General features: G+C 39.8%; 2 protein-coding genes across 8 annotated transcripts in view; one reads left to right on the top strand and one right to left on the bottom strand.

Moving 5' to 3' along the window:
- Positions 1-6,889, top strand: part of LOC135446301 (pinopsin-like) — a 78,033-nt gene extending 71,144 nt beyond the window's left edge. Inside the window, exon 5 of the mRNA XM_064710080.1 lies at positions 6,611-6,889. Coding sequence (XP_064566150.1) covers positions 6,611-6,826 — 216 coding nt within the window. The 3' untranslated portion in view covers positions 6,827-6,889. The remainder of the gene's footprint in view (positions 1-6,610) is intronic.
- ST6GAL2 (ST6 beta-galactoside alpha-2,6-sialyltransferase 2) overlaps positions 8-27,977 on the bottom strand; it is a 175,265-nt gene continuing 147,295 nt past the window's right edge. For 5 of the 7 annotated variants that reach the window (XM_064710042.1, XM_064710060.1, XM_064710034.1 and 2 more), the window contains 5 exons: positions 24,711-25,713; positions 20,655-20,752; positions 17,479-17,580; positions 16,184-16,358; positions 8-4,960 (listed from right to left, as the gene is read on the bottom strand). In XM_064710042.1, coding sequence (XP_064566112.1) covers positions 4,686-4,960; positions 16,184-16,358; positions 17,479-17,580; positions 20,655-20,752; positions 24,711-25,656 — 1,596 coding nt within the window. In that variant the 5' untranslated portion in view covers positions 25,657-25,713 and the 3' untranslated portion in view covers positions 8-4,685. Of the gene's footprint in view, positions 4,961-16,183; positions 16,359-17,478; positions 17,581-20,654; positions 20,753-24,710; positions 25,714-27,456; positions 27,491-27,977 lie in introns of those variants that run through there. The other 2 variants (XM_064710051.1, XM_064710069.1) reach the window with 2 other exon arrangements.

Here is a 27,977-nt window from a genome sequence, read left to right as displayed (position 1 = left end):
GGAAAAAATCTGTACACTGTGTATACATAAAAATATACAAAATCATAATAGAAAATATAAAAAGTGTTAAAATGTATACAAACACTGCTTAAAAATGTGACTCCTGTAAAATCTTAAGGTTTGTTATTAGAGTACACATTCATTTAAAAAAATCATCATACAAAATAATTCTCAAAGCTATTAAAAAAGTACACAGTCTATATTTGAATAGTTCAATGACTACATATTTTGAAGAGTGATGAGATGGTATGAGAAAAAGTAAGGCTTTTACACACAACTCTTATTTAAAGAACAAAATTCTGAATCTGATTGCTAAGCCAGAAAGAAGACATCTGCAGCATCAAAATTCATTAAGTGATTCACGTACCCCTGGCATGGGCTACTTTAATTTCAAACATTTTTAAATCAGGTATCCTCCTTGTGTGTGAGAGGACAGGTGCTGGGAAAGATTCAAATAATTTTAACAGCAGGCTTCTGAATTGCCTGCTTCAAAGCAGGATTTCATTTAAATATGCATCAACTTTAGAAAGCATGAAGGGAAAAATAGTAACCATTTATTGTTGCAGCCAATGCATTTAATACTCCTTTCATAGTACATCTGTGTCACTGTCCAGACGGCATTTTCCATCCTTAAAAACTTCTGAAGAAAAAAGAAATAAAAAACCCCACTAGGGATTGCTCCACATGTGTTTTGAACTCCTGTTCAATTCAATCAGTCTCTTAAATGACTGTGCTCAGTCTGTGCAACCAGTGAGTGTAGACACTTGTCTTCATTTAAAAAAAACAACTCTTTTGGTTTTTCTGACTTTGGCAAGAGATCTACAGCAACAAGTTCAGAATTCGGATGTCTTCACTAAAGAAAATGTCTTTACCAAAGACAAGAAATGCTTAAATTAAATTTGTACAGCATATATTAGAGTGTTTATATCATCCTTCTCTTTCTCCAAAGGTACATCATGGTAATTTCACTGAATTTACCAGTTTCTACAGCATAAAATTGAACAACAAGGTAAAAAAAAAGATGTAGTAGTTTAATCCAAGGACGGACTGAGCTATGAGTTTATGCTGAGGTAACCTTTAAAACTGTAAAGGAATTGAACAAAATAATGATTTTTTTCTAGTAAAAAGATTTTGGCTCAAAATGAGGCAAAATATTTCATAATTTTTTTTCTAATTTAACAAAAGAATACCTTGATTTAACCATTCAAAACTGAATGCATAAAATAATAGAGCACCGCAAGTCAGAAAAGTTACAGAATTCACAGTGGGGAAAGAGGAGCATAATTAAATTCAGCATAAACTCAGTGCATTTCCTTAAACTGCTGCTGTGTTTCTGGTTTGTTCCAGTTAACTTTAACTGTTGTCCACAGCACCAGGGCACAGAAATGGGGCTCAACAGTGTTTGAAGGCAACTTGTTCCTACTTGTCAGTAAAATTCCATAAATTTAAAGCCTACAAGTGCAAAGGGAGCTCAGGGGCCCAATAGCAGAGGCAATTGCTTGGCTGATGATGCACCTTGAGATGCACCAGGTTTGTGCAAACCTCTCTTGTCTAGGTGCTGTCCCACTCTGTTAGCGTGGGACAGCCACATGGGAGAGCTATGAAGCCATGCCTGTATCTTTTCCCCAAAAAGTCCCATGATCTTGGTGAGAAAATACACTTCCTTTCACATTGCTGCATTTACCATGCATCTAAACCCAGCACTCTCACCCATTATTTTTAGAAGAGCTGTTGTTCAGTGTTGATACACGTTGACTGTTTTAAATTTACTGAATGTGGTTCTTTGCAAACATTTCTCAGCCCTCACAAGGGACGCGGAAATGCCCATGAATTCAAAAACACTCTGAGGGCTCTTATAAAAGCCAGAATGCCAATGCCACAGAGAGTAAGAAGTGGTGAGAGGAGCAGCTCTGCAGGTCCTCTATGTTTCCCCTTAATTTCTGCCCCTTCACCCTTGCAGCAAGTGGAGGGGAGCCCTCAATTAGCAGATCAAACACACTCACACTTGTGCCAGAATCTGAAGGAGGACAAGACAAGGTAGGAGAGAAAATGCTCTTTAAACAACCACAATGTGTTTGAGCAGGCAGACCAGTAAAACATCACAGTGGATACCAGCGTTAGAAAGCCATTCCAGGCTCATTTTTTAAAGGTTGGCATCACAGGTTGGTCTTCCTCCTCTGTGAGCAAATGTTTGCAGCACAGCTCTGCAGCATCTTCTGAGGTGATGGTGCTACAACAACTGCATTTGCACTTATGGAAGGAGGGCTGACTGCCATATAAAGAAGGATATGGCAAAGAAAAAATTTTGGCTGCAAGGGCTTGAGTGTGCAGTCCAGTAAATTAAAAAACATACAGTTCATTATGTACCATCTCAGACCTGGTTCTGCATTGGTATATAAATGACGTACAGAGTAGGTATGCTTAGCACTTGTTACATGAAACATTGTAATTTGCCTTGTTCTGTATAAGCAACAGCTATGTTGATTATTCTGAAAAATTATTGAGAGAATAAATAATACTACATAATCTTGCTGTGGGTGGTTGAGCAATGCAGTTAGTATTTTTCTTCTTTGTGAAAATCAAAATTAAAAGTTAGTGGTTGCAGGCCAGTCAAAGTGATTTTTTTTTCTTTTTGGAACTCTAGAAGTTCCTGCATATAGAAAAGTAGCATCTTCACTAGTCTTAGAAAGCTAAAATCTCTTCCTTTAGAGTTATGTCATAGCTAACCCAGGGTACAGCAGAGAGAGACATATTTAATTGCACTGTTCAGACTGCTTATGTTTTGCAAACAGGGTATGAAATATATGGAAAAATAGATTAGTTCCATGTGGGCTATCTATCCTCCATGCATTTAAATAAGAATGTTATTAACTTCAAGAATAAAAGTTGCCACCACACATAACATTAAAAAGAAATTGGTGTGTAATACATCCAGAGTCCAAGCCCAGTATGAGTAAAACTTATTAATTTTGATATGTACCAAAATGCCTTATGGACATAACTTTCCATACAACACAGAAGTACAGTTATTAGATCATCTACATGATTTCTTTCAACAAGAAGAATCTTAAGATCATCATAAAGCCCAAAAAGAAGGCTAAGTCCTATGTAAGATATTTATTCCTCATTTCAAGGAAGGAAAATAATCCTTCCAAAAGATCCTTCCAATACTGCTTCCCAAAGAGCTGAGCAAGAGAAAAAGGATTTTATGATTATCCTCACATTACAACTGAAGGTGAAATAGTAATTAATATTATTTACTTTTCTTTGCCTTTCTGGCAAAAGGCTTTTTGCTTAAATCAAAACACAAAAAACACTTTCTACCACAACCAGTCAGCTATTCTTTTCAATGTCCCTTTCAGCTGTCTGCTTTTTTTACTGGATGGACATGAGTAGGATATACCTGTGCTTTTGTGTACACATATTCCTGCTGAACTTACTCTAAAAGAAAATGTACAGTCAGGTGGGAAAAAAACCAGACCAAACCAAAACAAAAAAGAGAGAAAACCATTCCAGAGCATTAACTTTTAGAATTGCCTTAAGGAATATTGTCCTTGTGTGTTATGAATGAAAATATCAAACCATCTCCATATGCAATCTGTTGTCAGGTTATTTTGCAGCCATTACAGCTTTTCTGGGTTATAGTCTTTCGAGCATTAAGTAAAAAATGCTGATATCATCTTCTTTTGTCAGAAAACTTTGCCTTTCTGAACAGCAAGAACTTGTGAACAAGTGACTTTGATTCAGATACCAATGAAACACCTAAAATAATGTCTGTATTCCTGAATGCTATCTTTGTTGACGAGTGGCGAGCCCCTCTATGCTTGCTTTTCAGTGTAATCAGTGAATGCTGCACAGCCTCCCTTGGATTCCTTTGGATCTTTTGTATCTGTACAGACAGGGAGAAGGCACCATTTCCATCTCACACCTTCCTGATAGTCCTTTCAGGGACAGTTTTTCTTCCTAATTGGGTTACAAATACGTTATGTTTTCTCTAAAGAAATGGTTTCTCTCTTCCCTCTTCAGTCAGTGTGAGCATGGGAGACTGGCATCCAAAACCACATCCAGTGGTTTAACTGGTTTAGCTGTGTGCAGCCATCTCTGACTGCACACACTTCAGGGCCACCCTAAACCCCTGTTCAGCTGGAGGCCTGGAACTGAGCCTCTGTAGGAACAGGTACTAAAGTCTGCTCTAGTGAAGGACTGCACTAGTGAATAGCTTGGAGTAGCAATTGCTTCATTCTGGGACAGTGTGAAAATCCCATGGAGTCACAGGAAATGTTGCATTGTTCAACTGGCCGCTCTGTACATACATGAACAACGGAGGCTGTTTCACAATGCCAGGTTTGATAATTAAATAAATTCGTTTAAAAAAACTTACAGTCTAGCATATGTGGCATGAGACCACCGACAAATTCTGACAGTCACACCAACAATGATACATTATATTTCTGCCTAAGTATGTCCTTTGCACCTTCATGAACTAAGCTTTTGCTTTTATTCTGTAACTATTCGCAAAGCAGTAATAAATACTCAGGCTCAGAAAAGAAGAATTTCTCACGCCTGCTACTTAATTACAATTTATAGACTCAAGACTAGATTGGTCTAAGATATATTTTTTCAAGTATTCTCTTCTTGTTTATAGTACGACAGTAGTACCTTATTGCACATTGTTTCTGAAATAATTACTTCCAGAAGTGTGGGAAACTATTTCGTTTGGGGCACTTGACAGCTTTGAACCCTGGCAAAATGACTTTCCCCTTCCGATACAGATCATCCTGCAAACCTTTGTTCATCCTCTGCACCAGGAGCTTCTCGTAGAGCAGAGGATGGTAGGCCCCCAAGGTGCAAGCTGCATCGTAGTAGAGTTCATGGTAGTGGCACAGGTCGGTCTGTCGCACCGAAGGGATGTACTCGTACACATGCACTTCATTGCACATGGACATCATGATGAGGATACCTGCCACACGAAGTGAAAACAAAAGTGAACATCAGCTTCCACTCTTCTTGCAGAAATTTCCTTGCAGTCATCCAATCTCTTTTTTTCTCTCCTTTTCTTTGCTGTTGCAAAGCATTCTGTATAATCATTAAGTGAAGCAATCATTCCTTTTATTTGAGCAGCTTTCACTTGTCCCTAATACATAAAGATTGTGGTCCCTGATACATAAAGATTGTGACCCCTGTAGAGTCAACAGGGTAGGATAACAGTCATAAAGAGAGAAAAGCCTGTAAAGAACTTGCATGTCACCACCAGCCTCCTGAGTGAGAAGACTGCTCTTTCCCACTTCACCCCATTTATTCTATGGACTGTCCACAAAACGTTCCTCACAAGAATCCTTGAAACATCTCCACCTTACTGCAATGTTGGTCTTTCTTAGTCTGAAATTGAACCAATTCCACTTTTCCCATCCACTTGCTTCTCCCTAAGCAGCAACACGTGCAGAAGGGCATATAAAGAAACATCACCCATGAAGTGGTGGCACAGAAGCCCACAGCTTCAGACAAGTCTCAGGGAGAGGCACCAGAGATGAATTCCTACTTAAAGCAGTGCTGTCATAAGGAAAAGCCCCTCACCACTTCCTTGTTCCAGCAAGGAGAAATCCACAAAATGCCAACCCATTTTTTTCTGCCACCTGCCAATGGCACCATCAATTGCAGTCTTTATAGCCTTGAAACAAGAGAAATATTGCTGTTGCAGCCTGCTCATTTTCAGATGGACTAGTACCAGATAATGACCAACAACATTGCCTAAACTATAATACTTTCACATCAATCACAGCTCCTGGAAGATTTTTCTGTTTCATAAAGCCATGCAAAAGGAAAGTGACATGAAGTAAGTTTTGGACGCCATTCTTTTTTTTTTTTAAGATTTCACTTAGAAAATAAATTTGTGTAGAAAATGTATTGAGGCACTTGTAGCATTACTGGTATCTCTATCTGTGGAATAGGATTGTTAGCTCTCAGGGGAGGTAGGTGTGTAACTCTGCTCACTTGGCACTTACAGATGAGAATTAATGTAACTGTTGTTTGGGGCTTTTTTCTACACAACAGCTTTGGCATCATCAAAGGTGTTTTGGGTAGATCTCAGAAGTGAAATGAATGAACATAAAAAATTACTTTTGTTTCTTAATTAAGCAAAGGCATTTTCTGAAGTTCATTTTGCAGTTTGGGAATGCGGGGATTTCAATGCTTCCTAATGAAAAGAACCCTATGTTCTCCCTGCTGTGTATCATTAGATTATCAAAATGACTTTTCCCTCCCTGATGTGTGAAGTAACTGAAAACCAATTACTTCTGTGATTAAATATTTTAGCATAAATTAAAGGTGCTGAAAATATTTTATAATTGTTCTACAGCTTTACACTCTACAGAATCTACAGTGTTAGAAAAGCTAAGCATATAGATTCTGAAGTTCTCAAATTTGAGTGTACTTTAGTCTTAAGCAGCAAGAAACACATATTCATGGTGAAAAAATATTTAATCCCTATTTGAAAAGAAAGTATAATCCTAATAAACAAAGTTTCCTTGCATTGAAAATGTAATAGAGATGCTCTGAACCGTGACCTGCCAAGCAGCTATATCTAGAATTGTTTGGTTTTTTGTTGTTTTAGTTTTACAAATGCTTTCGCCAGCTTTTCCACTGCCAACCTCCTTCCTCCACTGATGGAGAGCCCACCTACCATTCCAAGGTAACTGTTATCCAGCTGGATCAGAGGGCGGATAGTGGAAACGTGTGCAATAATGAACCACATCCAGAAACAGACAGTAAAATGACTTCTCTTCTGTGCCCAGAGACAACTTCAAAAGCTATACCACCAACATCTTAGAAAAACTGGCTCTGATGGAAAGTACAAGCCTTAACCAAAATGCATTTTACTAGTTCACTGCCACATTACCAAGCTAGCTCTACAAGTAGTAACGGAAGTTGCCATTTGTGGGATTGAAAAACTGTCAAGAACAAAAATTGTGACTTCTAAATAACAGAAAATTAATCACTTAGTCCCAGATATGGTTCAACCATGGCAAAATTTTAAGCAGTATCGTTGACTTTCCTGTAAATTAGTTAATGGAGGACTTAGAAGTGGAAGAGTTTTGCGTTCTAGTGGTTCAGTGTCCTCCAGAATCAACCAAAAAGGCACGCTGGGCTATCTAATTTAGCTCCTTACTTTTCCTGCCTGGTTCCATCCAGACCATGTCTTGGGACCTCAGTCTAGGTTGTTCATAAATAACCATAACTTCTACTTACATTTTTGCTCATGCTGGACAATGATGTTTGGCAGGAGGAAGGACATTGGCTTGGCAGACTATTTTTGAGTGGTATCCACTAAGTTATAGCATATCCTTGTGTTGAAGTCTGAAAGATGAGCTACAACAACTGCCAGAGATTACCACACACAGAACTGTCCCTGTGCTAGAGGCTTATCTGTCCTGGTGGAATCAGGAGGAGTCCTGATACTTCCAGGCCTTGTGTACAGGTCAAATGCTCAAACTCTAGTCTGGGCAAAAACAGTGGTCAGTGCCAGGCTGTTCTTCCTTTAGCACCTCTAACACTACAGACCCCCAGTCCATGGGACCAACAGTGAGGTACAACCAGGACTCCATCCAAACCATCTGTGGGTGACGTGCAGGACAACACATGAACCTGAGGAGGTAGGGCCCTCTACTTAGCTGGCAGAGCCCCCAGATTCTCCCTTGAAATCATCTGCTCCTGCTGTTCTGCACTGCATTCAAAAAAAATACCAAAAACAAAAAAAAAAAAAAAGGGGATGGAGAAGGAAAAATTAAAAAAAAAGCTTCTCTTTGGAAAGGAAGCCATCTTTTTTGTACAAACACAGTAGTCTGTAAAATAGAGAAGAAATTGTTTCATTTCTGTCTCATGCCTTGGAGTATGTGAAACCCCTCCACAGGGGACAGCCCTGGTGTTGTAGAGCCATTACTGCAAACTCAATTTACAAAAAATGTTAGTTGAGCATCTTTAAAAGAATAGCAGCAATTTAGACCACTAGGACATTTACATCAGCCCATGTACTAAGATATATTCAGGTTTTATTCTATATTTTTCCTAATGCCATGTGTCTAGGTTGTTTTTCCTAAGTCCCTAAAACAGCACTGCCAACAAAGCTCCCTGGACTACATTCCATCCCATACTTTTTCATACCACTCTTAAACTCCATTTTTCTCTTTGCTTGGTTTTAACATTGCACGGGGCTACTGACATCTTTATCCAGCAGATATGTGTGCCAAGCTGTCTATATTTTCATCTACCTTCCCTTCTCTCCTCCATTTAGCTTCAGGGATGTACATTTTTTAAATCACCAATTGCTTTGTGCCACTTACATGACCCCCAAAATATTTTTTACATTGTGTTTGAACTTTAATGTTTTGGTTGCAGTCTCAAAGCTAAAGAAGAGGAATGTGCCTAACTGCTTTCAGACTTAATCTTGGTTCCATTAACTCATTTTGCTTGCCTGTCTATTCTGAGAAGTCCAAAGTTGCTTCCCAATTATTATCTTTACACATTTCTGTCTGTATTACTGCTTTCTAAGTTTCTCTTTTGTGGCTGAATTTCTTGGCATTTTCTCCCACACCTGTAGTGCCAAAGTGTGCCTTGTTTATGTGCTATCCCTGTACTGCCCTCTGAGTGTGTCTTTACACTTATTTCTTTTGTCTGTGTACTTTTCACATCACTGCCCAATTCAACACATCTGCATCGACTTTGTTCCATATCTCAACACTCCTCCAGGATTGCAAGTATGAATGAAAACCTCATTGTTTGATAGCCTGTAAGGTGAAGAATTTCCATATGATACACTTCAATATTTGTCTTTGCTAACAGTCCTTAAAACAATTTTCAGGTCAATGCACAATCATATACATAAAACAGCAGAGACTGTCTTACATGTGACCTAAGGAACTATTAATAAACAGGATGAGACAGTCATTGTCCCAACACAATACAGAGTCTGGACAGAATTAATCTTACTGAGTTGTTCATGCCCATCTCTGACCTTGCTGGTCTAAAGCATTCTTTGCAGACAATGCAGGAGACAGGTATTTCTAGGGCAAAACTCATCTGACTTATTTTAGATATCTCCTTTAGGATGTGTTGAATAGTTCACTTATAGAGAACTGTCCTTTTCGTGTTGTTTCTCTCCATTGACTTGAAACCAAAAATAAGAGGCTGGCACTTGGCTATCAAGAACCTTCTCCTCTACTCTCCTGTGTAAGCAGCTTTTGGAGCATCATGAAAAATAATATAATCTGTGCTTCTTTTCCAGAAGCACAATGAGAAGAAATAGGCATGATCAAATGTGCCCCTGGTGCAGTATCACAGGCTCCCTTGCTGTCAGCACAAGAAAGTGGGCACTTTTAGGAAGCAGTGCATGTCTAATGGATCATACAAGCCATTCCCCAGAAGCTCCTGGTTTTTTTTTTCCTGTTGGCTGTAGGAGAAGCCTGAGCAGCAGCATGGATAGCTGCACTCCCAGTATGGGATGAAGATTTCACATGTTGAGGACAATTTGGGGCTCACAGTAATATTTAAGAGGTATTTTTTTCTCTAATAATTCTGAGGGTGACTAACACAAGTACAGACCTGCACTGTAACCAGCTGAAGTCAGAAAGCACAAATCCCGCTCTCTGACTGACCCAGACATGAACCATACAGATATGGCAAATTTAGGTGCAAGGATTAAGCTGATGGGAGATATGGGGTTTTTTTACACCACTCATAAATACTAAGGTACGGGAATGGGAGTAAAAACAGAGAATTGCAAAGTATTTAGGGAAGGCCAGTAGACATGTACAACTTGAGAAAACACAAAACCTGAAAGGGAAAGTCTATAGGCTGTCTATAGCATCTAAATATAAAAAAGCTTTTTAGATCTTAAATATCCAATCCATGTTTCACATTAATTAAAAGGTCAGGGTTATCCAGCCTGATTTTCGTTTTGACAAACACAACTGGTGCTACCAGACATTCCAAAATCACAACTGAAGATAATTCTGCATAGGCCACTCTAATTCTAATACCCTTGCTTGATTTATCAGTCCCATTTGGATTACAATTGTAAAAATGGAAAAATGCAAAATAATTCTGCCTGTTTTGTGGTAGAACATTCAAAGGCGTGCTTTGTGAATGTTTTATAATTGAATGGCAATGTTCGTGAACACCCAACTGAACATTGTAAAAAAAGAAAGAAAAAAAAGAATTGTGAGCATAGAATACTCTTTTAGAAATACTATAACATTTATTATTCCAAAGAAATGATGTGGTTGTCAGAGAAACAGTCAAATGCAACTTTGCTATAACAGGGCAATTGTAGATTGCTAAAAGAGTATCACGTATTTTGAAATATTATATATTAGTATTTCATAATTCTTAGAAAAGTGTGTTATCTCTTCTTGGCATTTTGGTTAAGATCAAGTGTAGTGTAGTAATTTTATTTTTTCCTATTTGGAAGATGCCCTTGGTGTTAGGAAGTGTTGGGTATAGTTTAAACTCAGTCCAAATGGCACAAATAAACGTAGCTTATACAATCTGCACTGAGGACATTTAAACCAGAATTATATGAAGATTAAATTCCTTGCATGGATGGTTTTTACAAATGTACATGTTCTATGGATTCTAATCATAAGGAGAAAATGTTTTTTGTTATTTGTTCTTGGCAATTTGAATAATTCCAAAGATTTTGATTTTCCAACATGAATATTGTATGGTACAATTAAGCATTGTGGTTAGCACTCTAATTTAAAAAAGAATGTTTTCTAGTTTACAAATAAATAAAATATAGTTTAATATATCTCAGTCAACAGATGCTGTATGAAAGCATCTAGAATTACAAGTGTAACTCAAACACTCATCAAGAACACAGAATCATTATAACATAATGAAAGAGATGTTGAAAACATTTTAATATACATAATCTGATTCATTCCCATAATGTATCCTTTCACATGCATTGTAAATTCAGTTACAGAAAATAATTTAGCTGTTTATACTAGTAAGTTTGTATATTTGAAAGCATTACAAATAAGCATAAAGCATTTAGAAGGTATAATCTTCTATATGATAGCCTACTACTATAGTCTCTCTTGACTGGATTGCAGATACCACAGGAAACTCCTTGAAACTGGGCCAAATGTGCCTCAGTTATTCTTTGGTACATGCAGTAAAAATAGCTCTGGCTTTTTTAAACACTTTGTTTCTTAAAGATGGTTCTCTCACCTCTGGTTAGTTCATGAACTATGTGAAAAATATAAACCACAAGGAAAACAAATTATTTATCAAAGAATTGTCACCAAATGGCCCTGTGCCTAAGCTTAATCATTTGTGCAATACTTGTCACCTTTGATGTATAGATACTAGCATTACATAGTAGACCTTGAAAATTACATTTTTATAACTTGGTGAATGCAAAAAGCTCTACATTAATCACAATAATACTGTAATATGAGCATAGATTGGAAAATACTGACCAGTAATATAATGTAATTCTAAATGTATTGTTTAATTTTGGGTGATACACTAGAATAATAAATTTTTAAATGTGATTTAAGAGGAGAGTTTGCTCTTTTATGTCTCCATTTTGAGAAGTGGGAGGAGATACTCAAATTTCACTGTGCTTTTTATTAGAGTAAGAATAATTTGAAACTTATGTATTGGAGGTATTACTGATTTGTGGGCTAATACTTGAACAACACTGAGCTGGCAAGAGTAAGCATTATTCTGTTCCTGCACCAACTGCTGTTAAAGCAACTGAATTACAGCAACAAAGGCAACTCTTAATACGTCCATTTGTTCCTTTCTGTTCATGAAAGTGCATTTTTTTCTAGGCAGAGCTGGAGGTCAGCTGTATACTGCTATGCAACATGCTCTCCAAAGCTGTTTTAAATTTAAGTTCTTAGTCATACAACAACCTGCTAATGTTGCAGTGCAATGATAGCCTTGCTTGTACTATTGTTTTGATGCATGCAAATGAAGATTAAAATAATGTTATCAACTATTACTGATGCATAACTGTTAAAACTGGAATGTCATCTGTAAAGCCTCAAACAACATTTCCCTTCTCCCAACAATAAAGTAACCTGGGCTTAGTTATTTTGTGTTCAGTGGACTGTATGTTATGCTAAAATTTCTAGCACATATCAAAACTACCACCTACAGCAACAACCTAAAATGTAAGAATCTACACAGGTCATGTTTTGATTGAAAACAAACCAAAATACTGCAGTTGCAGCTTTCAGCTAGCTTTTTAAAAGATAAAAGTCACTGCTCTCTAACAGTACATAAATGTGAATTTCAATTAAAGTCACATCTGAAGAGGTAAATCAGGAAAGTGTACTGATGGACTATGGTAAGTAAGAATTTATAGAAAATCCACTAAGTAAACAGTGGACAGGAGCAAAATCTCCACAGAAAAGCCTTTATATGATCTCGACATTATTAAAAAGCTCTCAGAATTTCCAAATGCTAATGTGCCATCCCATACAATGAGCACAGAGTGCTGCCCTTGGGAAACTCTGCAGTTTTACTCCTGGTCTTCAGATGACAAAAATTTAAGGTCAGAATAGGCTGTTTACGTTGGCTACCAAAGACAGTACAGGAACAGTCAGTTCTTACAGCAGAATGGTAACATTAGTGACTGACACTTCATATACTATCAGATTCAATTAAAAACTGAGCTTTGATATGTACAGAAAGAAGGGAGGAAGACTGAGTTCACATTTCACAATGAAAGACTTATTAACACAAAGTGAGAGGTAACTTACTTCTGCCAAAAGGTAGGGCAAATCCTTCCCTAGTAACAGTGTTAATTTAGGATTTGCCAGTGGAATCCAAGTCTGAGTTTGATGGTTGGAAGCTTATCTGTCTTCTGAGAAAAATGGCATAGATCCAAGTCCAAGATGAGATGTAAACATATCAATACTCATTTAGCAAACTTATTTTCAGCCAAATGTGAACCAACAACTTTAACTGTGAAAAGCCACCATGGCAATTGCCTAACGCTAATGCAAGATGATGAGAATACTGTGCAGAAATTTGTTTAGAAGCGTGAAGGCAGCAGCTGCAAAAGCAATACAAAAATATGAAGAAATGGCTTCTCAAAGCTCTCATAAGGATTAGACTAGGAAGACAAAGAAAGGGTTTATTGTGAGGAGTGGCATTAGTTAAGCTATGACATGTCACAAAAGGCAAAGTTACAAGCCAGCTAAAGTCCATGCTGGTGTCTCAGGAAACAAACCAAAAGAGACTCCCAGATGAAAATCAAAAGGTTGGCTTACCCTGTTGGACGTTGACCCACAAACCATCCCTCCCCAAACCAATCCTGCTCTTCCCATCCACTCATTTCGCGTCCACAGCTGGGACATGCCCTGTGCTTCCCTCACCCAGCCACAGCTATCAAATGCTGCTGCCTCTCCTCAGCAACACTGAGCCAGTGCAGAGCTGACCTAGCAGGGTCTGAGGGAGGCAGGGGGGCCAGGAAGTGCAAAACCCATTATTTTCCCGAGCTCCCACGCAGTGAAAAACCAGGGGAGAAGTTCTACCTCTCCTCTCTCTCTCTCATTCCTCTAAAATCAAAGCACGTGAGAGACTTCCTCTTCCCCACTGGCTCCCTTTCTGAGAGATTTAATAATATTGTGACTTAAGTACTGTAATACAGTTATTAACAATGTTAAAAGATTCCCCTGACATAAGTCACTGTGGAAGGATGCTGACTCATTGCTGCAGAAGAACACCTTGAGGACACATTCCACCAGCATCCTCCCTTTGGCAAGATTCAGTTTCTTATAAATAGTGCCAAGCAGGAGGAATATATACAATTGTCAGGAGAAAAATATAATTACTGAAGAAACAGTGTAAGACCATGGTAAAACATTCTTGACATTTGTGAAAAGAAACATTCTGATGTTTCCATGTTTTAATTTATACATTTGTCCAATTTTGTAAATTGGGCCTAATGGAAGCTAAAAAGCTTGGAATAAAAGTGCCTCACTTGACTCAGAACCATTTTTGTAACCTTTTCTATATGATTAAAATCATCATAGTTCTTGCTGGAAATTGCTCAGATTCAGGAATGTATATCTCTGTAAAAATTCATACCCCCTGTTTAACAACAGTCTATTTCCTTCATATAGCTGTTTTAAGTACAGTAGCATTTAGTTGTGTGGTAATTTAATAAATTATTTTCTCTTGTTGAAACTAAGACACTCATATTTTATGATGGCCATCACTTACTCAATCTTTCTACTAATTCTATAGGAAATAATTTTATAGATTTTATAAGATCAGGTAGAAGCTCAATATTCAGCATTCCCCTTTCATACAAGTACACTATTTGTGTCTGCCAGCCTCAGTTCCAACAGGATTATTTGCTGCATGAGTGACTGAGAAATACCTGAACTGAAGACCAACAGGACTTTTCAGCTTTCTGCCAAGCTGCATTCTATTTTTTATACTTTATCTTATCCTTTATGTCCCTGACAATATGCATTTGCTCTTTCTTTGCTACCTCTGTACTTAGATGATGTTACATGTGCAATAAATAGACATTAATTTGATAAGGTTATCAAAACAGGAAGACTCTCCCTAATAAAATATTTAAAATACATCTATCAGAACAGTAGCTGGTTATGAAATGGGGTGGATACGACATCCAATAAGCTCATCTTAATACCTTGGTTCCTTAAAGTTAGTAACAGCCTACCAAAAAGCACTGCTCCTTGGAAAAGAACTATATAAATAAAATTCCCACTACAGAAGAAGGCAAATTTGCCTCTGTACACAGAGTATATTTATCTGTACAGCTTTTGTTGTTAAAATTTTGCTTGTTTAATGGTTTATATTTTCAAAGCTTTCTCTGCTTGAAGGATATTTTTTGTCACTAACATTTAGATTTGGGATTGAAGATTGCTGTTCTAGTCTCATAGTAAAATTAATTCCATTTCTTCAAAGAAAGCTTTTGAAGTGTTTTTTATGTATGTTGGAAGTACAGATTGACAGCACAATGATCCTCTTCAATATTCTTACAATCAGCAGCTGTTAGCCTATTTTTATCAACAGCTTCATTGCTACAAGAAACACTTTTGCAAAATGCAGCTGGTGAGATCATTTCACATGAACTGTCTTCTCCCTGTGAATTTTTACAAGCAGGTTCCAAAAAACCCTCACTTCAAGAAGTAACCAACTGCCAAGGCCCCCTCCAACAACACCCCAGGCCTCCTTTACCTTCCACTCATGTTCCAAGTATGCACAACCCACTCAAGGCAAAGATGAGCATCTCCCAGAAACCTTTGTATTCTCCCTCTGGGAGCTTCTGCACCCTCTCTAAGGCCTTTGGTGTGCTCTAAAGTGACCTAGGATGCCACTACTGCATACAGAACCCAAGATAAATGTTCAAAACTGGTTTTCCCATATCAGATGGAATCTCAGGTGTCTTTGCTTTCAGATTCAAATACAAAGAATAAAACCAAACCATTTTCTGATTGCAGCAAATACCTATCAGATCAATTTCACAATGTCAGTGAGGAAAGGATGGAGTTTCCAAAGCAGAAGATGGTATTTGAAGCTCTACTGCCCCGTGAGTTTAGAAGCATAAGCCAGGATGACCCTGACTCAGCCTTGCCACTCTGCCTACTTGCATCCTTTAGACCTGTCCACACACAGGACCTGCTGTGGGCAGAGTGCCAAATTGTGCCCTCAGAAATACTAAGGAAGGACCCAAAAAATACAGTGAAACTCTAGTGCTTCCAGTGAAGAAGTGCTCAGACTGAGCACTAGAAGCCCTTGGCCTATGTAGAGAATACAGCTCAGCCTGCCATTGATTTCATCCTGTCTACATGATCTGCCATCTGAGGATTCTCTGCTCTATGATCCCAATGAGGAACTTCAGAATTGAGTAGGTCTTCAAAAGATACATTAATATGGAATAATACAAATTTCTCATAGATACATGCATGTTTTATGGATATGATAGACATACTATGGATGTAAAGGGCAAGAAAGCAGAACATCAAATTCACCCAGCTGTTTTTTAGTTCTCATACTGTGTGTTTTTGCTAGTCATTGATTCTGCATAAAGCACACAGTACACATGTATGGACTTGATCCTCATTCAATGTATACGTTTGAAATTATTTTTTTAATCTAACATGTCTACTGGGACCATCTTTGGTACACCTACCAATAAACCCTGAAGAAGGAGGGTTGGGCTGTATCTTCTCTTTAGTGTTCTCCTGAATGATGTCCCAGAGCTGCCATATAAACTTTGGATGGAGGATGTAGAATGGCTGGGTTGGATTCTTCCTGCGATGCTGCACGTAGGGAGTGAACAGATTGTAGTCTGGTTTCTTATACCACTGGAGGAAAAAAGTCACATGGTTTTTAATAGTAAGAAACGTGTTTTGAACACTACATGTACAACAGCATAAACTGCCTTCATTTGGGTTCTGCAGAACAGAAGCAAAGGTATCAAAGCAGCCTGCACTGGTGGATGCTTCTGCTAGAAAGACATTACTCACTCTGGGCTATTCTGTTTCTTCCCTTCATACAGAAACTCCCAGTAAGTAATTGACTGCTGTGGGATGAGCCAAGACCATTTTTCCCCCACAGATCCACATTAAAGAAGAGGTTCAAAGAGCTTTAGCATGCTATCTGGGCCTGGGGGTGAGTGTTCCTCTGAAAGCATGCCTGTCCCTGACGGAGGCAGCAGAGCCGTGACGCAGGCTGATGGGGCCTGCGTGGGAGCAGGCAGCCCCTGGCATCTGTTGCTAAGGGAGTGCAGCAGATGAAGGTTTACTTTCTACTCAGCAGCCTGCTCAGCTCCGAGCTCCCTGTGCCAAAAGCCATCAGATCAACTTGTCTGCTGGGGCTGCAGCAACAGCCAAAGTGGAGACTCCCCCAGTGACAAGCAGATGGACATCTGCTGCTCTCAGTGAGGGGGTGGACGGCAGGGCACAGATGGCAGTGGGACAGTGGACATAAAGGGAATGCTGGTGGGGAGGAGGCCTGAGAATTGGGGAAGGCACCCAGAGAGATTTCCACTAGGATGTTATATTTTGTTTGGGAAGGCAGAGGGGAAGATGGGGAAAAATTGATGCAGTTTTTCACCTTTCCTGATAAAACCTACTCCAGAAATCTAGCAATGCTCCCTCCTTGGCAAACACACAGAAAACTCACTGTTATGTGAAAATAGCAATGTGTTATCAAACAAATGCCACCATTCATCTATCCTAGCATCTCAGAACAGTCCCTTCCAGTATCATTGCTGGCTACTAAAAAAACTAAAAACTAAAAAACTGCTGGCTACTTTTTGACCAATAAACCAATTTTGACCTATAGACATAGCGTTCTCCACTCAGATACAGACAGAACCTGGGGCTGATGGTGAAAAGGGAGAACCAGGAGACTAAAGTAGTAAATCAATTTTCTCCAGTACTTTCAAATAATTGGGAAGAAAGGTCTAAGTGGATATCTTACCACATTCAGATTTGCAGAGTAGGGAGCAGGATCCCAGGCTACTAAAATAACATCTTTATACAAGGAGCTGTCAACAAAGTGATGGTTGGGATTGGTGAGGATCTGCAAACACAAATGCAAAGAATTCCACAGCATTAAAAGCAAGCGGGATCCAGAAAAATGGCAAAATCCTTCTCTCAAGTGAACAGTCCTACCCACGCTGCTGTTTGTTATGCTTCAGTTCTGGTTGATTTCAAGCATCTTGTTTTGTTAAAAAAATATACAAAAAAAGCTTAGCCATAAACAGCACTCATGACAGTCTGAAGTAGCAGTAGGCTGAATTACTCTCCATCTGCGAGGGATGTGATGGTACCACTTGAGATGCTGTGTTATTGTGAATCAACATTACCGGGTACTCTGGAACTTGAAACAGTATTTCAGATCACCTGTGGGATCCTCTTGGACACAGAGCAGCTTTCTTTGAAGGGCTGCAGCCCCCATGGGTAATGTCTTTCTCTAATGTCACCCATCCCCAGCCACCTTTTTCAAGGTTTTCTCATTTTAACAGAAAATCAGTGTTATTTCAATGAAAAAAATGCAAATTAGGCCATGACTGTACAAATTGGAATACCTAAAGAAACAATTCCAACAACAGGCATGTTGCAGGGCTATTTTTGAAGGAATTGTCATTTTGCTCTAATCGCCTGCTCTCATATAAGTTCTTCCTGCATCTCCCAGTACTTTGCCTGATCATCCCACCACAGTGGAAGTCTACTCTTCACTCCTGCTGGCTCACCCCTTCCAGAACCCTCCATGTCTAACTAGATCTCTTTGATTCCTGGTGCATCCAATGCCAGGCAGTTCAGCATTGGTCAAAACAGCATGAATTTTCTTCCAGCTGTTAAAATAATCAACATTCCAGACAAATAAATTCATAATAATTTTCATTTCCCTTTAGGATCCAATGAGCCATATTTAATTATGCATATTTTTCTTCAGAAAAATAATATTGTTGCCATAGCAATATTCTTCCTACCATAAACTTTGAGTTTAATGATTTCCATCAGCCTTCTACAGTAAGAACAGAATTAGTCATGCTGCTATCAGCAAGCATCCCCAACTTAATTTTCCTCAGAACAATTTTCACTTCAGAATGTAAACACCTTTTTTGAGTATACAGAGCAAATTGACCAAAAGGGCAAGATTTTAAAAGCTTGGTTCCACACTTAGCACACAAAGGAGCTCTTACTTGCCTTTCAGTAAACAAGAGATCTCTGGAGGTGCTGTCCACACAAATTTCACTTTCAGTGAGTCTGCATTCATACCTATGAGTCTTTGCACAGGTTTCCTTCATATCCCTTGGGCTTTCACAGTGGAGAATATGAAGGAAGAAGGGGCCACTGCAGCCTTTTAATTAAATGAATGCAGGAGTTTCCAGCAGTGAGGAGGGGAGGAGGGTCAGTAAACCTGTACAGGTAACCCAGCTACAGCACAGGTAGGGAAAGCAACTTCATCAAGCGACTTGTGCAGATTTCAGTCTCAGAGAGGGCAAGGCTAACTTCTCACCAGATGGACAGACCACCATGGATGGCTTCTAACCTCTTTGGAGAAGCACAAAGCTCATGGGAATACAAACACTGAGGAAGCCATGTGAGCTGACCTGGCCAGAACTTTGCTCTCTGTTTTCTTGAGAGGTCTTATGGGGAGCAAGCCTTGCACAGTGCAGAAGAGAAGACCATGGGATCCTCCACTGCCATCCCAGTGGGAATGTACTACACCCAGTCTGCCCCGCATGGGGAGTAGCACAACAATCTTTCTGAATTTTCTGGGGAGCTAAAAAGCTCAGATCACTCCCTGAGAACATTTCTCTCTTCTACAGGAAGCCTACTGAATCTAGTAAACTGTAAAGAGTTTCTAAACCTTTATGCTTGCCCAGTTCAGGAGTTCAGGCATGGTCAATGTCAGGATACTTTGGCTAACAGTAAAATGGAGAATCATCAAAGAAAAAGGAAAAAAACCCAATAAAACAAACAAACAAACAAAAAAAGTAAAATAAAATACATGAAAATCCATGTTCCCTGATACATTGATTACCGCACTTAAAGCAGAATAAGATATTTCTGCTTTCTTCTTGTGAACAAAAGAAAGGGGGCATATTTAACCCAAATCACTTCAAAGATCTAGTCTGTTCTGCAGCCTCACAAATACCTACAAAATGAATGTAAAGGGAACAACAGTGAACAGTCCTCTTTATGATGGCAAAGAACATAAGCTTATACACATAAAAAACACACTTACCAAGAACAGATTTAGCATGGGCAGCCACTTGAAGCAGAAGAAAAAATTAACTCAAAAAATTACAGTAACTGAAAATTTTGCTATCCTTCAACATGAATCAATATGTGCAGAGCATACTACGTGGCCAACCGTACTCCTAGTGTTGATTAAGTAAACTCATTTCAGTGTGTCATAAAATTTCACCAAAATTCTCTTGTTGATTTTTGTCTGCATTTCATAAAAAGCAAAGAGGTTTGGTTTGCCCAAAACAGGAATTCAGGCAATAGCATTTTTGAACTTGAAAAACTAATCTCAACCATAAGGTGTCACTGTAGCTCAAGTCACAATTATTTATTTACACCCTTACACAGAAAATCCAATTTTCTCTTATTTCCATTCAGATGAACAAACTCACCTGATGTGTAATACCCAGCACACACTAAAGTTTTTTACTAGTTCTTTCCAAATTTTTAAACCATGATGACTTGCCTAGTGTTACACAACTCAGTTCCCATTTCTTTTGCCTTCCAGCAAGGAAATAATTGGGGAACTGGAAAATATGAGAAAACAGCTTTGGAATCACCACAGCCTGAGCTCCATGAAAATCCTGGAGGCAATGGCTTCTCCAGGAGGTCAAGGTCTTCTGTGCTGACAGCTCTCTGGCATCTTGCAGAGCCTTCACAGATCAGTTCACACGAGAAACTTTACAAACTGGTTCTCTGAAATGAGGCTATCGAGCCACTCTACACTGACAGCAGTGTAAACATCCCTGTAAGGGAAAACTTTCACCTTCTCTGCATCACAACTGTTTAATCTCTACCTGCTTCCCATATTACCAAACACTTTTTCAGAGGTTATTAACTTCCTGTCCTATTGTACAGAAGGGACATTGACTTGAACTCTGAAAAGGAAGATCTTACCTGAGAATTAATGATCCGCATGGTTGTTTTATTGCCAACATCTTTTTCATAGCCACGTGTTGGAGCAGAATTAAATCTTAAAACAGCATCATGAGAATCTAGAAGCACAAATGAGGGGGTAACTTTTTTCTTAGCATGCTGAACAGTAAGATAAAACCAGTTATCTAAACTAATACAAAGCTTACACATTTGTCCTAATCTGGATATTCTAAGGATGATGAATGTTCTGCTATGCACAAACAAAAATCCTCTTGCATCTGCCATATGTTATTAACATAAAAGCCCACTGGGAAAAAAGTTCAGATTAATCTATTAATTTAGCATGCAATACTAAAATACTTCTCTTAATTGGATAGACTTACTGTGGGAAGACTATTAGCACACCCAGTACACACAATTGCTCACTACTTCTATCACAAAATTTACAGAGAATTACTCCATGGAAAAGCATGTAAACTGCAAGGATATCTAATTGCACATTTGAATGAACAACAATGCTTAACGACAAGATTGTGTTTCACAGTATTTTATAATACGTGAAAATCTCAGACTACCCCAAATCTATTAATCATACTGTGTACCTATTCTCAAACTCAGTACAAATCCTTAAGAGCCTCTGTATGGCAGCCAGCCCACACATCTGCTCACACAAAGAAACCTCAGGATCCCTTGGTGGCAAAGATCTAACAGAGCTGAACTGTCAAAGTTACTGCACAAGCAGTTGACCTTGGAGTCATGGAGAAGAGAAAGCAGCTCTAGGTCAAGTATGGGTCAAGGGTAGACACCACATGCAAGCCTCCATTGGATAAGAGATAATCACCCTCCCAGTGCTTCTTTCAAGGGGATCTCAAAGCCCAGAAGGTGTGAAGGAGAGCAAGACATTTTATTCACTGTCTAGAAACAACAGCCCCTGCTGGTAGGTGGTATTTGGTCTGTTTTTATCCCTTCTGTCCATGGCAGCTGAGAATATGAAATGCCTTAACTGACAGGTAGTCTGTATAGCTGCTCATCTCTAGTAATTTAAAATGTGTTATCTGTAGCTCAAAAACTGGAAGAGACAAAAGTCTCCAAAGATAACCAACATGCCTCAATGGAGTCTTGGCTTGCTCCTATCAAACTGGGATCAACTGGGATCTTTCATCTTTTCCCTCCTTTACTCTGCACTTCCTGTATTCCATACAGGGAAACATGGTGTGGCATGCAGCCAGCAGTCTGATCTCAGACATACATGTTAGCATTAACATGTCATGTCTGAAAGGAGAGATTTTGCCAGATGCCCACCAAACCCAACTCTTCAGAACTTTATGAGTGGAAATTTATTCTGTGTCCCATGCAGGGACGACCCTAGCCTCAACACCCAGACTTCATCTACCAAGCATCTTGATTGTGCAGGAACTAAAGGAAATGAAGAATCTGCAGGTACTTCACATATTTGGAGAAGGAAAAGAAAAACACAAGCTTGTTGTAATGAATTTAAGAACATAAATTTGGGCCCATGATTGACAACTTTTAGACAGTCTGTTGACTGAGAACTGGATTATGAAATGGAAATTGTATGATTTGCAGCTTGTGAGACAGTGTGATGCATTTCTCTGTGAGACAGCGTGATGCATTTCTTTGTGAGACAGCGTGATGCATTTCCAACAACACTCATGCTGATTCTTCATAGACAGATGAAAAACTTCTTCTTTGCCAAAAATAGCTGGTTTTAAATAAACTGATTTTAATCTTAGTATGTGTTTGTAGATAAGCATTTTAAAGATCAAAAACCTTTGGGGTTTGATCACAGATCCCTGTTACTTCCTATGATGCCAAAATAATTGGTTCTCTCAATTAATATCATGATCGCAATGGAAGTGTTTGCTATACTTGTACAGTATTTCCATGCCTACTTTCATTTAAAAACAGTCAGAGGGGTGGGGGAGAGGAGGGCAAAAGGCAGAACACAAATTAACATTTTTGCTTGTGTTTCTAATAGGAACACAGAAGAGGGAGCTAAAGGCCTATGAAGGGAAATGTCCTTCACTACTTTCATAGGTATTTTTTTCCCTCTCTTGGGAGAATAAACCATGGAATCACAGAATGGTTTGGCTGGGGAGGGACCTTTAAGACCATCTAGTTCCAACCACCCTGCCATAGACAGGGACACTTCCCCTAGACCAGGTTGCTCAGAGCTCCATCCAACCTGGCCTCGAACATTTCCAGGGACAGGGCATCCACAATTTCTCTGGACAATCTGTTCCAGGGCTTTACCACCCTCACTGTAAAGAATTTCTTCCTAACATCTATCTAATTTAAGCCTCTTCTCTTTTACCTTAAAATTGCTCTCCCTTGTCTACCATTGCTGTAAGCAGTCACTGGGCCCCCCAAAGTCTGGGCCAAATCCTCTCCTCAGTCACCGGTGTCTGCCCTGAGAGAGTCTTATAAAAAACCTTCTGTGATTGCTGGTGCCCCAACATCTCCTTGCACAACACGTATGAGATCTAAAAATTCTGTGTGGGCTTTTTCAATCTTCATCCCTTTAGGTGGCATCAGATGACAATTTCCCATTTAAATCCAAAGTTCTTCTGTAAGAAATGACATAAGGTTTGGTGCCCAGAAGCTTCCTAAGCAAATGGGTGCACTCAGGAGCAAGCAGGCCCCAGGTACCATGTCAAGCACCCAAGTCCATGTCTGGGCTGCACCTGAGTGAGCAAATATGTCTTGAAACATGCTGTAATACGTGATTATGTAAATATGTCACAATGTGCTATGGATTCTACAGTACAGCACTAATCCATACTGGTGTAAACTGGTTGTAGTGGGGAAGACTGACAGAAGATTCTGTTTCAGTCAAAGATAACATGCTGGAGAAGGTAGGAACTGCTAAGCTTTTTCACCCCAAAGATTTCTACACCAGCAAGGCTTCCTATGGAATTAGGGGTTACCCTGGTGTGATTTTAGCTGCAGGCTAGCTGGGCACCTTTGCTGTGCTGGAAGCACATTGCAAGAGTTTGATAATCCTAGAAGCTCCAACATATCCCAGAGATTTAAAGAAAACCTATCGGTGTCAAAGAGATGACACAGAGCGATGAGGCAAGTATTGGGATGTGAAGTCCTGGAAGATGGGAGGATTAATGAGTGAACATCAAAAGGTTTTTTATGGAGTGCTGAAGGAGATAACTCTTCTTGTTCCAGAAACAAGTTCTGAAACCTTTCATCCTTCTTTCAACACTCTTAGCATACTGCACATGTACTACTAAAATGAAGAACTACTGAGATATTAACACAGGTAGTAGCAATATTTAAAAAGAAAAAAATAGAAGTGACCTGGACTAGTTTTATGGTCCCACCATCCTTTTCTGAATAGCTGCTACAAAACTCCCACCTTGAGGTGGGGGAGTCTGAGTGACACTGACATCTCAGCACACCTGTAACCTCACTGACTCAGTGTGGCAATGGAAAAACAATGGGTGAACACACTTGAACTCACTGAAATTCAGTCTCAGAAAAGAGGCCAGGGGACTTGATGTCAGTGCATGAAGCTACTCAAGGGTCTGAATTCCTTATGTCTGTGAACTCTAAACCAGCAAGAGATGAAGAGGACACTCTACTGCTTCTTGACATGGAGACAAATGTTTCGGCCAGCCACATAGCAGCAGTTGTGAGCTACTGCAAAATAAAGACCCGTGTAACACAGCTTTGCAGAATAAAACCTGAACATAGCTCTAATCTGCTGAAGAAATAAATGCAAGTTGCACACAAATGTTGAATGTGGCAGATCTGATGTAACCAGTTCTGCCTCCCTACTACAAGATGTAATATGATAAGAAAGCATCATTGTTTTCTTTAAATTAGATTATGACTTCAGGCCTGATTTTCCTTTCAGTTATGTTGTTCTGAAAGGGAACAGCCTCACTGAAGTCCATTAGTTTACATTCATGCAACTGTAGTAAGACAGAACAACCAGACTTTACAGATCTGTGCTTGAGAAGCATGAAACTTTTGAAATTTAAATATGAACATGCATATACATACACACACACACACACACACATATAGATGCATTTCACCCACCTATTTCGTCCCCCAGAGAGGAGTTCAGTATTGCACCAGCAGACATAACTACTGCACAGCTCCCAAAGCCATGTGCATATAATTTGACCAGTGGAATTTGGGGAACGTGCTTTTCCCATCCAAGAGTGGAGAAGGGAGCCTCCTTGCCATCTATTGTTTTCACATTCACTCTTTCTTTTAGCTCACAGAATAGCTGGTCTCCTGTCAACTTGGAGTTTCGCTTCCCCTTGAACCGCACCCCATGCTTATTGGTACTCAAATAATCTTTCATCGCCTTCTGCAGTCGAGGGTTTAGCATCTTGGAAGAGACATCCCCTTTCCAAAGCTTGTAAAGAAAGGATTTCGACATTGTGGAATACAGCCCATCCCAGTCATCAGATTCATTAAGCATCTGGCCTCTCCTATGCTTTGTGCTCCTTCTCCTCGTTCTTCTCTGATGGCTCCAGTTGCTCTGTAAAACATTTCCTTTTGGATTATTCACATCAGCTGAAATGAAGTTTTCTATCTCTTGAAGGCGGTTGTGTGACTGAGGCTGACCAGCAGCAAATAAATAATCATCATTCACTTGATAGAAAGCACTTTTTGATTTTCTTCCTAACTGGGGTGGAAAAAACTCATCTTCATTTCTAAAGTCCTCTTCCAATACAGTCCATTTCTTAGAATTTGCAGTCCCAGATTTAAAAGTACCTAGGAGATCTTCATTAAGAAGTACCTCGTTCCCATCAATGGTTTCAGAGAATGATGGGTCATGAATGGCTCCCATGATGACTCTCTGCTTGCCCTGAAGGGGCAGAAGTCTCTTGGTTTCAATGTAAGAAAAGGAACTTGGAACTGGTTCAGCAGTGTTGCTATCTGTAAAATAGATGAATATCACCAAGAAAAGCAGGCCCCATGCAAAGATACCAAAAAGCATGAGTTGTTTCCATTGCTTCAAGTTAGGTTTCATGGCAATGCCTTTACCACCTCCTCTGTGCCTTGAAGTATTGGTGAAGGAAAATGAAACCTGTAGAGAACATCAAATGCTATTAAAAATCATTCAAAAAACAAATACAACTTAGAAATATCTTAACACATATTGATAGATGGTGCAGAATTAATCTCCAGGCAGTAGCACAAAGGATTCTGTAGCAGAAACACACTCCAGAGCCTGCAGACACTGTAGGAGTGACACGCTTTGGCTGTAACCACACCGTGACAGCTGCTAGCTGCAAAAGAAGCCGGTGGTCAGTTTCTACAGTAACTCTGGATCCTGCCTTCGGGGAGATCATGTGCCTGCCTGCTTCTGCTATACCCAGCGTAGAATTAGGAGAGCAAAAGCAAAGCCCCTGCCTGGCTGCATGCACAGAAGCTGTCTTCTCTTTACCACTGAAAGTCCTCACGCAGGGGAACTGTGAGCAAGCCTGTCTCCAGAGGGACCAGGCAGGGAGCACAAGCTCTACATTGCAGCCCTCCTCTGCCCACAGCCTGAAAATGATGGTGTTCGGTGCATATCATCAGGGGGTGAAGGGTAGAGCATCACACAAATGGGTCAGAAGGGAGCCTTCTCCTCAGCGGGTATGAGCTGGCACAGCCCCAGTGGCTGCATCATTTCTTGCCTGGTATCAGATCTGAGTAAGAGCAACTCCTGCCCCTCTGCTACAGATGCTGCACTCACACTGAAGTGGCATGAAGGAGTTGCGCACATCAAGGTGCCAGGGGGTTTATATTTCCCAAAAAGGAGAATGGGTGGCACAACTATCTAAATACATTCCTTTAGGATAAGATTGAGATTTACATAAGGGGAGTGGGTAGAGAATGTCAGACCTAGTCCTGGAAATATGTGCCCTATTAATACCTGGGGGTTTTGGACAGCTTGTGCATTAGTGGAGGGATGCATGGTCCAAATGAAACAAAGTTTGACTGAGGGGGCTGTGTTCCAAGGAAAATACATACCACATTGCTAGACCATCGAGCACACTATGCCCTTACACGAACTCACTTGCTTAATCAAGTGGTGTGACTATCAGTTACAAGCCTGACTGAAGCAAATCCCCACCACAAGCCTTACCATTCACCTCCCTGCACCACAATCATCATCAGTGTAACTCAATGTACTAATTAGTGACAGATCACTCACCTAGATCCAAATTAAAAACAAACCAAGCCCCTTCTGGAGTTTTCTTTCTAACCCATTTGTTTGGATGGCAACTTAATGGTGGGACTTAAAAAAAGCCACTTGTACCAGCCAGCTGTGATCAGCAAAGGGGAATGGGAGCAGGGGCAAGCTTGTATTTCATTACCAGCCTGCGCCTCAGGAGCCACCATCTCATCACATCACATCCAAACAGCTTACAGGCCTGTGATAGCACACTGTCTGCTCCCCCTGGCCATCAGGAGGGACCAAAACCACAGTCACCACACGCTATCACCTTTCTGCAAGCTGCTAAAGTACATCAAAGCTGAGTGCAAAGTCTAAACCGAGTCTGTAACTAAGACTGTGTTTTCACATGAAAAAGAAGCCAGCAGTAACAGCAGTGTAAGACGTTCTCCTTCTGTCCTTCATTCCTGCACTGTGCCTCTGCTGCTGCCAACACCCCCGTGTGTGGAACTGATACAGGAGGGAAATACAGGTTAGAGAGTTTTCTTGGGTTTTTGGTTTGTGGGGTTTTTTTTTTGTTTTTGTTTTTTTTAACTGGGTCAGCCCCTTTATCCACTTCAGTGTGGTCACACATCCAGTTGTTTCAGCACAAATGGGTAAATCACCTACCACAGTGTAGAGGGAGAACAAACCGCAGGTGGTATTAGCAGAGATAACTGAGAGATGTTTCTGCTGACCTCCAGAGAATGTGAGACTGCACTATAACGTCTCCAAACCGTCCATTTTAACGATCTCGACAAAGACAACTGACTTTGGGGCTCAAGGCAGTGTCCAGCCAGAGGGAGGATTCATAAAGTTATGCTTGGATGACCAAATTTCATTGCAATTTCTAATACACAAAAAAAAAAAATCAAAAAATCATGATTGTGATAACCCAGTGCTACACATATGTTTGGCTTGGCTCAGCTCACAGAAACCACACGGAAGAAAGCTATTACTCCAACTGACCCATTTCCTACTTGCACTCTGCTGCTGCAAGATTGCTCTCTGCAGTACCTCAACTCTCCCACACCTTCCAATTTTAAATCACTGCAGGTGATGTCCTGTGGGAGTTGCCTTACAGTATATGGCTGTTGTGCCAGTTAGGTCTGCCCTGAAGTTATTGCAACCTGCCCACTCATCAGTGTTCA

The sequence above is a fragment of the Zonotrichia leucophrys genome, chromosome 1 (genome assembly GCF_028769735.1).
Source record: "Zonotrichia leucophrys gambelii isolate GWCS_2022_RI chromosome 1, RI_Zleu_2.0, whole genome shotgun sequence".
NCBI classification, from domain to species: domain Eukaryota; kingdom Metazoa; phylum Chordata; class Aves; order Passeriformes; family Passerellidae; genus Zonotrichia; species Zonotrichia leucophrys.
This window is presented reverse-complemented; position numbering and strand designations above follow the sequence as displayed.